The 15,840-nt window shown below is 43.2% G+C and overlaps 2 protein-coding genes across 2 annotated transcripts in view; one reads left to right on the top strand and one right to left on the bottom strand.

The window, feature by feature from the left end:
• Neo (ZP and PAN domain-containing protein neyo) overlaps nucleotides 1-11,910 on the top strand; it is a 113,172-nt gene extending 101,262 nt beyond the window's left edge. The window contains exon 6 of the mRNA XM_076765698.1: nucleotides 10,400-11,910. Within this exon, the coding sequence (XP_076621813.1) occupies nucleotides 10,400-10,963 (564 nt within the window). The 3' untranslated portion in view covers nucleotides 10,964-11,910. The remainder of the gene's footprint in view (nucleotides 1-10,399) is intronic.
• The window catches only part of Atg16 (Autophagy-related 16), a 478,797-nt gene that overhangs the window by 174,378 nt on the left and 288,579 nt on the right, over nucleotides 1-15,840 (bottom strand). The window lies entirely within an intron of this gene.

The raw sequence follows: 15,840 nt of genomic DNA, 5'->3' as shown, positions 1-15,840 counted from the left end.
CGGATTTCTTCTTCAATTATCTAGCTAAATGCCACGGGAAGGCGTTGTGGGAAGCAATAATCTGTTATCTATCTAGCAAGATCGTGAACTATAGACGATTCATGAAAGCTAAATTCGAATAGAGAAGGAATATTGTTGCACGAATCGCGCGTGATTCCTCCTACGCCCATCTCGCGAGGTTAATGATAGATGGAAGGGTAAAGACCGATTCTAATTTGGCAGACTTAATGCAGCCATAGGCGACGCGGCTAATACAGATGATTGGCACCGATAATGCTGATATGTGGTTGGCGACCGTTATGGGAAAGCGCGCGTTGCTGTTTTACGCGCGTATATACAGAGTGGTGGAGAGAAGGAGAGGAGAGGGGGGATAGGAGCTGGATGGAAGGAGCCGCGAGTCAACCAGTTAGTCTAACTTCATGCTAATCAATCACTCGGACGGATTTTACGACGGGAAGCAATTTGCTCGCGCCGTAATAGGTCGCATCGCTGATGCGCCGCCGTCTTGGTGATGACGCGCCATGATGTGTAGACGGAGGTCGCGTTTCCTCCGTGAGTTGGTCATTACTTTCTACGCGCGGCGTAATGTTCGCTGTCAGTTGGAAATTCGGGAAGTAAACGATTCCTTGTTACGGTTGACGCGGGAAGGATCTGTTTACACAATTAAGTGAAGTGCCAGGTGGTGATGGGACCGAGACGCGTTTTAATACTACCGAGACATTTACGTTTGAAATTGATACTCCTGTATGATAGCGAGGTGTCTTTACGGGCGAATTTGAGGCTTATTGGAACGCGAGACTGTTGTCCCGATGCATATCGATTACATCGGGTTTGGTACCAGTTTTGTCAGTGTTTGCGACTCGACGCATATCAAACAACCGACCCTAATAGTTGGCCGATCAACCTGAATCGGACGCGTAATTATTAACCGCGTACACCGTGTTAGCAATTTACTGGCAGCAAACGCTTTTAGTGTTTATTTTTGTGGCATAAATAGCTCAGTGTAATCGAGAAGAGCTTCCAACATTGATACGTAAGTCAAAATTTAAGAAACTATACTCAAAGTCAATTTTCTATGTGCTATTTGCTTCGCGTAATTATTAACCGCGTACACCGTGTTAGCAATTTACTGGCAGCAAACGCTTTTAGTGTTTATTTTTGTCGCACAAATAGCTCAGTGTAATCGAGAAGAGCTTCCAACATTGATACGTAAGTTAAAATTCAAGAAACTATATTCAAAGTCAATTTTTTATTTCGCTTCGATGTTTCCTTTTGCTTGGGTCCTCTTCAGAAATATCAATCCGAAATGCTCCTGGCATTTAACTTTTACTTCGCAGGGCGGTGACATCAGAAATTAAGAGTCGATTTAAAATAGAATTTCATTACGTCGGACAAGAAGGTGCGAAACCAACTTGAAAGTAGTGGCAGCGTAAATAAAATTCCCTCGGGTTACCTCTACCCATGTGTTTCAGTTACGGGTTGATGCAATATCACTTACGTGGTACCGCAGGGACGCTTCCATTTTGATCTTTGCTTCTAAAGAACAAGGAGACAAGAGACGATGAGTACAAAAATCAGAGTACCACAGAGTGTCTTAAATAGATCACGCTCTTTTTCTTAGACGCTACTATATTAGCACCGTGCATCCCGATTTTTCTTACTCAAATTTAGTCTCGAGATGTTTACATTTAATACAGACTTAGTACAGATATAAAGTAGACAAAATTAAATTACCCTAAATGAGGAAGATAACTCGTTAATTATTCCTGTATTGAAACATCGCTCCGAGCGATCAAAGAAGTATAATTAAAATTACAAAGAATAAATTATATTCCAATCGAATCAAAATATTCCTATGAAAGCATCGTGAATTGATTAGCAATTAATCGGAAGCATTTTTTAAGTAGAAGCTGGGTTTATTTCAATCGCCAAGACGTATCGACGTACAATGATAAACGACTGTATCACGGACATGAATGATCACTGGTCCAATAACGAACGTTTCACCCATGTGTACCGCATAAGGAAGCAAACAATTAACTTCGATATCGTGTCAGTGCTCGAAGATACAATTTCCTTGTCAGAATAGTCGAAGCGAATTAGACAGGGATCATTAATTCTTGTACATTTAATGGACATCCAATGTGATAGCGAAAGTCACGCATCGCGTGATACAAGGGTCAGCTATCACGGATACAAATGATTTCGTGCGTTCTGATCGCGATTTAATTACGTTCTTGAACATGAATATCGTTGATCGTCATTTACTTGGGTGGTTCAGAATTCCTTGCTGTCCGTTCCTCGTAGCAGAAATTGTTTCCAATCGACAAAGCTCTCGCTATGATTAATTTTACATAACCCAGACCGTCCTTTGAATGTCTTCGATCAATTATGCAAAGTGCTCCAGAAATAGGTGATAAAATTAGAAACGTATTCTACGCGCTTCGCGAGCTCTCGATTTACTATAAGAAGCTGTAATGAATTTTATTTGCCATAATTAGGAGACATAGATAAATTTGAGTACATTTCTCTAGATTTAAATTTAGACGAAAGAATGTTGCTACACGTAGCTCAAGAATATACATATGATCCTTGGACGAGGCTGGACGTTAATCCTTGTCATCCCCCTATAGTCTTATTTCTTTTAAACAGTATCGGATGACACTCGCCAGCCAGGTTATAGGCCTAGCCGACAGTTTAATCGCCTGGCCTCATCCCCGTCGTTTGCTTCTTCACGCTCAACCTACTATCTCAGACATCCTATTAAACCCATTAAGCTATACAAGAAAACGACAAAAATCGTGTGTCGGAGGAAATGATAATGGGTAGGGATAAAACAACGAGCCGCACATTTTAAGTCAAAATAGGGAGCAACTTGAAATTAAAACACTAAGATCAGAAATTACACCAAGATCCTCGAGGAAAGTGCATTGTAAGAAAATAGTAAGAATGATAAATTACATCGAAGAGTGTCATCAGTCTATACATACGCTCGACAGTTTCTCTAAAAATAAAAATGAGCCTAGTAAATGGTTCGCACAAATGACGAACGAAAGACCAAGAATGAACACACTCCTCGAGGCGCACCACGTGAAGAGGAAAAGTAATTCCTTTCATCCATAAAATGACTAAGCACGATACTAACGCTGGTAATTTATGTAGTATAAAATCCTAATCGATAACCGCTAAATCAGGATTCCATGCAGATTTTATCTAGATCAACTGGCGTTTATTACAAATACGCGGTAATAAATGTAACATAAATGCTCTCGTCCTCAATTGATTCGTACGTAATGGTAACGCTGTTAGTCGTCGGTTCGTGCAACGCGAAAACGATAACATCCTCATCGGGATCCCCTTCGTTGGGAGTCTGCAGGAACGCGTTCACCATTTTCGTAGTTCAACGCTCGCAGATGCCGCATCCGTCGACGAGCAAAGGAAACGGATCGTTACGATAGTGGCAGGCAGAAAAGCGAATTCCCCGGTGGGACGAGAGGGGGATAGACAACAAGAGGCATACCGCCTCGTTAACTCGTCGTTCCAGATCATTTGCTCGTGCGAGCGCGGGGCAATATCGCTTTATTAGAAAGTAATAACAGTCCCTGGGCTGGAATAAGGAACAAATTTATACCCGTTAATCTAGAAAAGACGCGGCGCATCGAGATATATCACCGAGTCGTGTGCATCTCGACACCCTCTCGCGTCGCGGGGGGGGGGGGGGGGGGGAGACCAACGATCCCCCATTCGTACCACGATCTTATACCACCGATTCTGCAGATCACGCGAGCTAACCTCATTTCCTCTCCAGACTTGTCCAAGTAACGAGGCCTGGATCTACGAATAGCTGGCTCTACGTGCTCCTTCGAGCACAGGAAATTACAATTCGCGGAACAAGAGTCTAACTAGAAGAACCGTCGCGACGAGACAACAGTCCACGGGTTCGCTGTATTCACAGACGGCGATAAAAACGCATCGATGAACGTTTATCCGCGATAGTAACGCGTCGCTGATGATACGGTAATAGACATTAGCGACATTGCTTCCATTCTCACGCGGTAACATGCGTCGTCGCGCAACCCTGATTCATCCGGACAATCGTTGCAAGAACATGGCAGGTGTAAATTTTTTCCTGGAAACCGTTCGTCGCGGTTGCGTTAAATGCCTGTTATTATTGTAGCGTGCGTACTTAACGTGTTAGGCATTAATGAGATTCTCCCGGGTCACGAACGCCTTTGCTCCTTTTCCTTTTGCGCTACTATGATACGTTACTCGTTAACAATTTCCGTTTCTTTTTCGTAATGGCAAATGGGAAAATTGTGGTAATTAATGGACGGTGTAGACGGTTATAGAAGGATGGAATTAGCACTCGAGGAATAGTTAGAAAATTGAGTACACGTTGAAATATGAGGTTGAACAAAACGGGGGTGCAAATAGAGGAAATGTTAATAAATCTTTGCGGAGGTCGCTGCTAAATTTGTCAGAACATTGTCTGAGATACTTAATAGATATCCACAACGTTGAGGATAGTTATCGTGTATCGAATATATGCCAAGTCTCGTAAAAATCGGAGACAATCTCTAATGAGAACCCTCGTGCCTTGCTCGACTTCTCTGGCGAAGAGCAGTAAAAGTCACGGCAATCTGGCCAATTACGTTTGGTCATTATTTCATTACGGACACGCTAGGAGGAACATAAAAGGGGTGTATCTTTTCCCTATGGAACTCTTATTTTCCAGACGTTTGACACGAAACAACGAACGAGCACAGCTTAGTACGGATAAACCAGCAACGATCATTTGTCCCAACAACCGTTCGTCTCGTTTGTCATTGACAGAAATTTTATTAGTCCCCGGCTAGCGAATGGCAAGAAAAACGACCAGCGCCGAAACATTCGGTCGGGCCTGAAAGGGCTGGCAAAGGATCCGTCTCGCCTAACCAAGAATTTGCCAAAAGTCAGGTCTTCCGGTATGTCTGTCACGTAGCCAAGCCGCGGTACGGGGCTCCTCCATTTCACAATCGGTTTGAATGAAATTGGAAACATTTCTCAGCTACCATACTCGCGTTTGTGTATACATGGCGTCAGTGTACACACAGGGGATGTTTTATAACGTGACTCGGAGGAGAGATTCGAGAAGCATAACTATTGGATACTTCGATCCCGTGATCCAGAAATTATTCGAGCAACTTCGTAAGAAACTCGCGAGAAAAACCTCGAAGGTTCCCACGGTTATAATATTCACACGTATTGCGTTCAATTATCAGGTTTAGGAAAATAGTCGAGATCCTGTATGCATATTTCTCGTTTTAATCCATTGACACCTTTTTTCTTCTCGTGTAACTGTTTCAAACTTGAGCTGCTATGAAAAGCATACAATTTAATAAAAAGGACTGTATATTGTACTTTGAAGTCTGCATGGTATTAGAACCAGTAGTACAGAAGACATAGGTTGCTAGAAGTTAGGATAGTTGATAGGACTCCTCGATAAATAGATCCTCAATAATTAGAGAGGGATTACTGTATATGCACACTTGAATCCTTCCGAGATCAATGACAATTATAAAAAATAAATCAGCAGGAATTCGAGTAATAAAATAGCTTTCACAGGTAATAAGAATGTTTTATAAAGAATGCTAGGGATACGTAGATCCTCAATAATTGGAGAGTAATTACTGTATATGCACACTTGAGTCCTTCCGAGATCAATGACAATTATTAAAAATAAATCAACAGGAATTCGAGTAATAAAATACCTTTCACAGGTAATAGAATATTTTATAAAGAATGCTAGGGATACGTAGATCCTCAATAATTGGAGAGTAATTACTGTATATGCACACTTGAGTCCTTCCGAGATCAATGACAATTATTAAAAATAAATCAGCAAGAATTCGAGTAATAAAATAGCTTTCACAGGTAATAGAATATTTTATGAAGAATATTAGGGATACCTAATAAAAATTATTTTTATGCTCGGAAGAAGGAAGTGATCATCTGATTCGAATGTCCATAACGCCCTGCACCAATGCTCGATCCTCCTCTTTGGTTCTAGCATGGTCTTTTCGTCCCTCGTCGTCGTCTATGTCACGTTCGTCGATGTTCCAGCGCGGTCGTCGAAAGGGAACGCAGAAAGAGCCGGTACCAGATGCCGCGGATACGCGGTGCGTTTCTTTTCCCGCGTTTTGCCGATCCCGCTTCTCTATACCTTTCCGCCGGCGTCTCAGGCTGACGTGGAGTTAATAAAGTTCCGCTCGTTCTACGAGACGCGTCCGCTAAAGAAACAGCTAAATGAAGCTGTACGTGGAATGAAGCATATTTTAATGTCTTACTCCCCACCCGCCCCTCTCCACACCCCACTCCACGCCCCGATAATGTACGTGCCCGGTGTGTAAATATGATGAACTTGGTAATGCGCCGTGGAAACCAGTTTCGAGGATGAACGCGCGCGCTCAGCGGTCAGCAGCTGATCGTGAATCAAGACGCGTTTCCCCGGTTCGACGAAGAAGTGGCGAAAGAACCGTCAGGACAGGAACGATCCCAGATGATTTTTTTCCCGCCATCGAAACCTGGAGACGGAGTAATGGCGGACAAAATGCAGTTACGTGGGCAAGAACTGTGTCCGAGTATGTCAGGCTTCTTTGATTAAAGGACCTGGCAGAAGAGGACGTAAACAGTCGATACTCGCCGTTGACAAGCGATCGTTCTCGTGCAGCGCGCGTCGGTTACCCCCTGAAACGCCACACAACGTGGCAAAAAAGAAGGGGAATCAATTTGTGAGCGGATACGCGAGTCTGTACCGCTACGAAGGACGAACGCGATTTAATAGTATCGGGAGAGGAGCAGGTTAGGGCTGTTGCTAATCCTATAATTCCGTGTAATTGCTGTTATACGGCTTTGCCTAATGAAGGGCAAAAAATTAGGACGCTGTCGCTGCGAGGAGCGGAGAACCAGTTTCGCCAGCGATCCTCTTTTACGCGTATTGCGTGAGATAACCAACGCCCGGCGTGTTATGCGAATCTGCATTCTACGACGATCCCTGGTTCGTGGTTTTCTTACCCGAATGCTGGCAAAAGCGAACACAATTTCAGAACGTGCACCGGGCAATTTATGCGCGAGCAACGACTGGCAGGGATTACTCGCCAGGCGATCTAAGGCGTAGGAATTCAACAAGATGAATTTCAAGTACCACGGCTGGCAAAAATGTTGAGCCCAACGTGTCCCGGCCTCGCGTGGACGTAGATACATGCGAGTGGTTTTACGCTTGACTACGTTTCGTTTGAGACTGCCAACCGTGAAAAGGACGAGCGCGACTGTAAGGGTTTTCCGATTAAGGATATTCGGTCGGACGACGAAAAAGAGTTCGCTGTTCGTCGGGGTGATTTTGCAAGATAACGATTCTACGGGTTCGAAATTATTAATTAACCGACGGACGGCATATGAGAAACAATTTCATTCTATAATCTATTTAAGATAAAACGAAACTCGCAGAGGATCGAAGTAAAAAGCGATTTCCGTCTTTGTCGAGGTTGAAAATTAACGCGAAGCAACAACTCGCGTAGCTTCCGTCGTAAAGTAGGATCAGGAGGAGATAAAAAGTCTTCAGTCTCCGGTCTTTTACGTCAGATAATCGCTCGGAGTTGCTGATTATATTTCTTGTTATTTTCCAAGCGCCTAACTCGATGAAAAGGTTCGGGGGGAAAAAATGCGATATCTCAGAGCCCCATGAGATGCAAATTTCACCCTCTTAACATCGGCGGCTTGATGGTACTTTAATTTGCCTCCTGCGCTAGATGAAAACCATGGAAATTGTGTGACGTTGCGTTGTATTCAGTGGCGGCATCATTCATGTACACGCTAATGAAAAAGAGAAAAAAGGGAAACAAGTCGGACATAGACGACGGCTTATGGCGGCGATCACAGGAGTCAACTCCGGCAACGGTGAATTCATCACCAGAAATACACAAAAAGCCATAAGCTGCTATATTCCATGGATGGTATTCGGCAGAGCTGTTGACGTCGAAGTATTATCTTAATGATGAATAATGGCGCAAAATGATTCTTCGCGTGACTCGAAGATTGGACGGAAGAATAGAATCGTTGGTTACATTGAATATTCTCACGGCTCGTGAAATTTTTAATAATTATTCATATTTTACCCAGAGTCTCGACGAACGCGAGATAGAACACAAAAAGCATTGTATTACCTTCCAATTTAAACAGATTACGTTTTTCAGTTCGCCGGCTACGTAGTTTTCGATTTGTTGCTTCGAGGACGAACGTACCCTGTGCCTCAGAAGTTTCGTCGTTCGAGACTCTTTTTTAATTGGAATTACAAAGACCTTTTTCTATCCTTTAATAATCATCGACACGTAATAGAGTACAGACGCGTGCATTTAGAAAGTACGACTTTGCGGCCTAGTTTTTCCAAAATTAAGAACACATGCGAAACTTGTCGAACCGTTATGAATATCTAGTGTACTCCTTCATGCTTCATTGCATTTGCAATTTATTTCACAACTAAGAACTCGATAAGGAGAAGGAGACACAACTAGGTAAATGAACGTACTGGGAAAATTCTAAAATAATTCAGGGTCACGTTTCTTTGTTTCAAATTCCTTCTTTGAATAATTACTAGAAAATTAAAGATGAAATATAATAGAAACTATTTTTCAATACAAAAGATTTCACGGCCTTAGGCGCGAAGCAACCGTATGTGTAGATAGGAATAGTACGATTTACGTTTCGACTCTGGTAGTGACATTCTCCAAAATTTATCGAACATACTACAAGAAGGAATTGTACATTAAAAAGATATATATGCTTAATATATGGCCTATGTCTGCAGGTATAAATTACTTCTACCCAGGCGAATTTGTACCAGTTACTTTCGAGTGTATGTTCCTTTCTCCACTTTATCAGTGAAATATAGCGCCTCCAACTCCAGGGAATAATTAACAACTATGTAGATAATATCAATGTTCATAATCATAAACTTTAAATTTAAAAAATTCCAGACAGTCGACTAGTAGCTTCTTCTTTTTCAATGATCTGGTGGATATAATTAAACAGGTATACAATTTTATCTAGAGTGCAAGGTACAACCAAAATAAAAAATGAACATAAAGAAAGCACACAAAGCAGGGTGAAAAGGTGAGGTTCTGTTTTGCAATCTAACCCAGAGTTGGCATCCTCTGGATCTGAGGAATGTTTCCCCAAAGTTTAGCCTTGCCTTCCAGTTACACTCTGTGCGACTGATAGGTATGCCACAAATCTCAACATGTCTGAAATCGTTTGAGGACGTTTCGTCGAAAGATTTGATGTAGGGGTATCAATTTCAAACGTAAATGGTACCAAAGCTCGTCTCAGTTCCATCACTGGAATGATTCAGATACTACAGTTCTCAATAGGAATTCTTTTCCAGAAGAACTAAGTCACACAAATTTATTTTTATTAATAGGTGTTAATTATGAATATATTCCTGCAATAGAATTACTAATATCTGAAAAAATCGACAGGAGGTAGGTGCGCAAATTTTTCGGCGAAATTGAAAAATTTCAAATCGTTCTGAAAAAATTATTTTCGGTTGCGGGTGTCAATTACAATCATTTTTGATGAATCGACATACCCTCAAATTCCTACGCACTTTCGAGAAAAAAATTCCTAATCGAAAATGTAATGTATGGCCAGAAATCTCTGCTGGAATTTTTATGGGAATCTTTAAAAGGTCATAACTTCTGAACGGATTGAAGGATTTTAACGTTTAAAAAGGCAAACGTCGCGTATTTTGACAGAGAATATGTAGAAATCGCAAAAATATTCGAAATGTTGATCCTTGACCCTGCAAAATGAGAAAAACCCCATAAAAATGGTTCAATTTTCAAAAGACCATAACTCCTACAATAGTGACTATATTTCAATGAAACTTTTTTCTGAGATAGAGCTCACGGGTATCTACAAAAAAGTATTAAACAACTTTTCTGTACAGCGCCAACCAAATTTATTAAAAATGAAAAACGAATTTTTAAGAAAAATCGACAGGAGGTAGGTGCCTAAATTTTTCGGCGAAAATGAAAAGTTTCAAATCATTTCGAAAAAATTATTTTTGGCTGCGGGGGTCAATTACAATCAGTTTTGGTCATTACACATATCCCCGAAATCCTACGTACTTTTGAGAAAAAAATTCTTTACCGAAAATATAATGTATGGTCAGAGATCTGTGATCATATTCCTCGTTTTCATCACTTCATATGTAGATATAGTCCAGTTATCTGGCATATAAACTGCACTCCTCTGTCAAAGTTTATTCGAATCAAACAGAGATAAGATTCGTAATGAAATCACAAACCCACATATTTTGAACGTTACACTAATAATTGACAAGCATCGTTTCTTGGTGTTCCAGATTCTGCTTTCTCACTTCGACGCCTTCAAATTCCCAAGCTCCGAGGTTGTGCAGTTCCGCGCGCTGGTGACGCCTTGCATGCCGACCTGCGAGCCGGTGCAGTGTGACGAGGAGGAGGCCACCGGCGAGCTACGATCCGTGATTTCCTTCGGTAAACGTCGTCGTCGTCGTTCGTCCGGACCCTCATCCCAGACTCGCGAGGACCTGCTTCTGGTACAGTCGATCCAGATCACGGACAAGTTCGGATTCGAGCACGATAGCAAGGCGTCGAACGCTAGCTCGGCTACCAGGGACACCGTTTTCGTCGAAAGCGAAGACATATCGTCCACGATGGGCGTTTGCATCAACCTGGGCGAGGCGATCGTCGCCGGTACAGTCTTCCTCGTCGCTCAGATCGCCATCATCGCGGCGTGGACCATCACCTGGCAGAGACGCCGACAGATGCTCAAGCATCAAGAAGCTCTATCGGTTTCGGTTTCCGTTCCTGGAATGCATTCCGTTCCGGGTCGCACCGACAGCCTCTGTAAGTTGTACGACGCCGGATATTCAGCGCGCCGTTTTTGAATAGCCTTCGTTTCCTGTCCCCGTCCCTCAATCATGTCTTCCTACGCTGCCAACGTTACGAACCTCCGGCTAACTTCGTAGAGATCTCCGCGAGCGACTATGGCGTCGATAATCTTTGCTTCATTGGAACTTTCTCGGCCGAGTCGCTCGCGATCCCATTCTCGTCAAACGATCTGGAGGAACACGGAATCTAAAATCTCAAGAACACCGATGAGGGACAAAAAATACGTTGGAGGGGATCACTCGATAACCTTGGCTTTCAGGCACAGCCATTCGTTGCCTTTCGATCGGGAATCGTGCAAATCGGTTCGATACATAGGACAGATAGAGTAATTTTAAAGATATCGAACTGAGAAAGTATTTCTGGATGGAAATTGTCTCTCTCGTCCGTGACACTTCGCGCTTTCTTTACCTTATAGGAATTATCCCGCGCGCGATCCCTTTTCTATGATCAACAGGCCTTCGTTGCTTCGATTCAATAGTCTTAAAAGTCACGCACTGCATCATCCAAGAGTAAAAGAAGCAACAGTAACTTCAAACGTCGAGCGACCGGGCTCCCGCGATCGCCAATTCCTTCTAAACGATCTCCGTTCAGAGCTGGCGGCCATAAAAATGTTCGTTTTGGATTTCGTTGGATTTCGCTGTAGACTTCGGGAGCCGAGCGTACTTTAAAATCGAATTTTCAAAGAGCCGAACGAACAACCGGAGGAGAAGCTAACGACGCCGTAGCAGCTAGAAGCAATTAGGCGATCAAAGAGCAGGTCCGATCGATTATCCTCCAGCTCCGTCATCTTTCATTCATAATAGCGCATAATCTTCCGCGTTTCTTGCGACGTTTTCTTCCTCTTCTTGCTCTCTTCCCCCCCGTCCATCCCATTCCCGTTTTTCCTGTCCGTTCATACGCGAAACGAGACAGGACAAAGCGAAACAAGCCGAAGCGGGACGAGGCGTGGCGTGGCTCCAAAGGCGATAGAGGTCGACGTGTATTTGCTACGTAGGATAGGGCACTGGTACGGACTCTAATTAGCATTGGGAATCGAGCATGATTATGCAGATGCTCCAAGTAGGATATCAACAGGAGGGATGGCGGACTGGGCGGGCAGGAAGGGTCAAGGGAGACGGAACGGTCGGGAACGGAACGACTGGAAACAGTAGGAGAGAGCAGTAGAATCCGGAGGGCGAGGGGGTAAGGGCAATGCGCGTAAAGGGGTTGGCGGAAGGTTAATTGCCTCTTGTGGCGTCTCGGGGTTAAGCTAAGCTTCGTGGGGTTGGACGAGAATTCGGGAGCGAGAAGGGTCCGGAAACGAGACAGCGAGATGGCGTCGGATCGCATCAAGGATAGCTATCTGGAGCGTACTGGGACCACGTAACCTCGATCCCCCTTCCGACTTAACCTTAGCCACGTCCCGACCATCCGTGTTGGTACGGTTAATTTACATCGCGATACGTGAGCTTATCAATCTGCTCTGACGTGCTCTGACCCCCGGCTGGAGAACAGGAATGACACTTACGCTTCGTCGCGGCAAAACTCGAAACTCAACAACTATCCTTCTATCGGTGCACAGGTTCCTAAAATTAACAGCCCCGGTGTACCAATTGCCTCCTCAGTCAACCACTTTTTAAATATCAGGATACTCTGTTTGGGTCTTGTCAAAGTCATGTGGCTGTGTTTACAGTCCTTCCAGTTAAATGGCTGACCTAGTTGATGTTTTACATTTTCAGAACGATCGTACGGAACAATATACTTGGATAAATTTCGGGAGTATTTGCACGGGGGTAGGAATGTATAGGCATTATCCGTGCAACGTCCCGGGACTAGGAAAATTCAAAAGTTGCGGAAGTTGCCATTACGGCTAGAAACGAAGGTTTACGTTTGGGGGAAGTTATTTCGAGGTTTTCGGGAGCCACGGTCCCGCGCGAATCCGAGTTCAAATATACCCGTTGCCCAGGGAAGTTATAACGGAGAGTCGATCTTAACTTCGGAACATAGATCCAACGTGCAAACGTCGCCGCACAATGCACGGAGCGCAGAGACAGTACGTTCGAACGGATTACATTCCGCGGAGGATTGCTATTTAACATAACAAGCCTTACGGTCGAACTTACTAGGAACTGGGTGCTTGGGAACTTCCGTGGGGGCTGAAATTTTACGCGCTGGGAAGAGGGTTCCCGTGGATGAAACTGCGAGCGAGCAGTTGGGGAGACAGGATCTATGACAGGGTAGAATCTATAGGGATGGCTGGGTACGCGATACGTTGGATAAATTTAAATCGGTTAGCCGGGTTGCCTTGGGACTTTATCGATCACTCCGATACAAAGACTCCGGAAGGGATCGGGTTAATTGAGAAACTTGAAGATCTGAATATGCCCCGCCAAGATAAACAGACAGAACCGGAGGGGGAAGGACAAGCGAAAGAGAAAGACGAAGACGGGCAAAGTGCGAGTCTCCGATTATCGTGAAACGTTTGCATTTCAGTTAACCGAAGTTCGGATCGTTCCTCCGTTCGACATTTGTCTACCATTGGCAAACACGCCGCGAACCGCCCAGGGTTTCCTCCCTCGATTCGAATGATCGATTCTTGCTTTATCGTACACACTCTGGCCGGTAAATAACCGAACTGACGCTGGAAAGAATGAAATAATGGTCGGTGCGGGCACGGTATCTTTCTTTTTGCGCGAAACCTAATAAATTTTTTGGAAAATCTTTGATAAATCTGTCTAGAAGCTACTGCTCCAACTAACGGAAATAGGAAACTGTCGAGCAAACGCTCGATTGTTTTTGGTAACAGATTTTTATATGAGGTGCAATTCATTCGGTAAAAAAAAGAAATTATACTAGAAGATGGCTATTCAATTAATGTCACAATTTTACTTTTTCTTTAAGTATTCTGTAAATGAACGAAGACTCCAATTTCTATGAAAGAAAAAATGCAGAGAATCGCAAAATAGCCCGACCATTGCAAGAACTATGTACTTCTTTGATAAATTTGTCCCAAAGTATTTGCACAAATCCAGAGTATCTCTCTCGATTCGAATGATCGACTTCTCGCCTTATCGAACATGGTAGATAATCTGATAAATGACCCGACTGCCGCTGTTAAAAATGAAACAATGGTCGCGTTGGTATAAACCTATTTTTTATTCGAAATATGTTACTTCTGCGTCGATACAACGTTGGAAGCGAACGAGTAACGATCATAACGATTTTTAAACCAGTCGCTATCGAATCGAAGAATTATTTTTGGTAGGAAATTTGTACGTAATTTAATTCTATCTTTACCAAGTTTAAATTACAAAGTAACATGATTGATGAAGAGATCACGAAGTATATATAAAGTAATGCATATATGTGTCATATAATGGAATAGGAATAGCCAAAAGTAAAATAGTGTACAGTAATCATACTCTTTAAAATTATAAGGAAAAGTTGTACGAACAATTTCCTACCAAATGCAAAGGGCTGCTAAAGTATTGCTACTAAAATGCCAATAACTTTGAAACGCGTAGTTCATTTTAGTTGAAATTTGCTCAATGGATAGATTTAACGTAACACTGTCGAAGAAAAATATTGATCAATAGCTGGCGCTTACGAAGTGTGGGTTAAAGAAACTCAATTCGGTTATTTATCAGGCAACCTACGGTGTAGTCGTTCATAAATTCATCATCGCGCGCGTTGCATCCCGGCGAGCGCGATTCCCGCTGGAACACAGACGCCAGATGGAATGACGGGGTAAAAACAGAGAGGTTGTTTCCGCAACAAACTTCTCCGGGGCGCGACAATACTCTCGACGAGCACGGTCGAAAAGTCGAGCGTGGAAAAATGTCACCGCACGCACTCGTTTATTGTGATCGAGCTGAAACGTCGACGCGCGCTTTAATTATCGGTTCTAATTGCCGTAGAAATTGCTGGGTTTTCCGCCAGTCTGTCCGACTAAACCGAATTTTGTTTTCGATTCGAACGGCACTGATTGGAAACATAGGTGCAAAAACTTCCGTGAGACCTGCAAAAAGTTCGCAATGCAAGTAAGAATTTCGGTAATTTCATTGAGTTCGTTAAATTTGTTACACGAAGAGAAACAAAGATAGCTAGATAGGAAAGTAATTGTAAAATTTTTTAATTATGGATCTATGCTGATACGAGATTTAAAATTAATTCAGTAGTTGATAGATTTATGAATATAGTGTTTTTGACATTCGCTCAGAGTATATTGCGCAAGTTGATAAAATTAAGTATTTAGAGCCTCGAGGAACATTTCAAACGTATGAATTTGGTAGAAAACGTTGACTTTCGATCGATCGGAACGCCAATCCTGTTGATCAGCCACCCTTGTGTGCTGGGCGAGCATCGTACACACCTGGTTCCGCCTCCAGCCATCGGAGCACGTTTCATTCTCCTAGCGAATTCACGTGTCGCGAGACCAACGACGCTCCTCCCGTTTCGCTGCTACAATTCTATATATATAAATAATAACGCACATGTATACATCGATGATAAGATGCGAACGAAGGTGCCTATGCGTTATCAATAAGCGACGCTACTTTAAGATTTTATTTTACACTTACGAAATACTGCTAAGGATTTTTCGCTAACGCTGACGTAGTATATCCAATTTGCTTGTGGTGAGAGGGTAGAGTCAATTTTTATACACGTTTGAACGCTTTAATGTACGAACGACGGAATCGCGGGCCGCGATCGCGCACGCGCTGTTCGCCGCTCGCGATCATTTATAGAGATACGATCCTAGCGCGTATACCGAACACGTACGAGATGGTGCATGAAGAATTTCGTTCCCTGTTGCCCGAGTGAAAACGATCCTTCGGGAACATCATAGTAATCACGGAAGCAACGAATTATTCTACGACGGATCGTACAACAG

The sequence above is a fragment of the Colletes latitarsis genome, chromosome 5, assembly GCF_051014445.1.
Source record: "Colletes latitarsis isolate SP2378_abdomen chromosome 5, iyColLati1, whole genome shotgun sequence".
NCBI lineage: Eukaryota > Metazoa > Arthropoda > Insecta > Hymenoptera > Colletidae > Colletes > Colletes latitarsis.
This window is presented reverse-complemented; position numbering and strand designations above follow the sequence as displayed.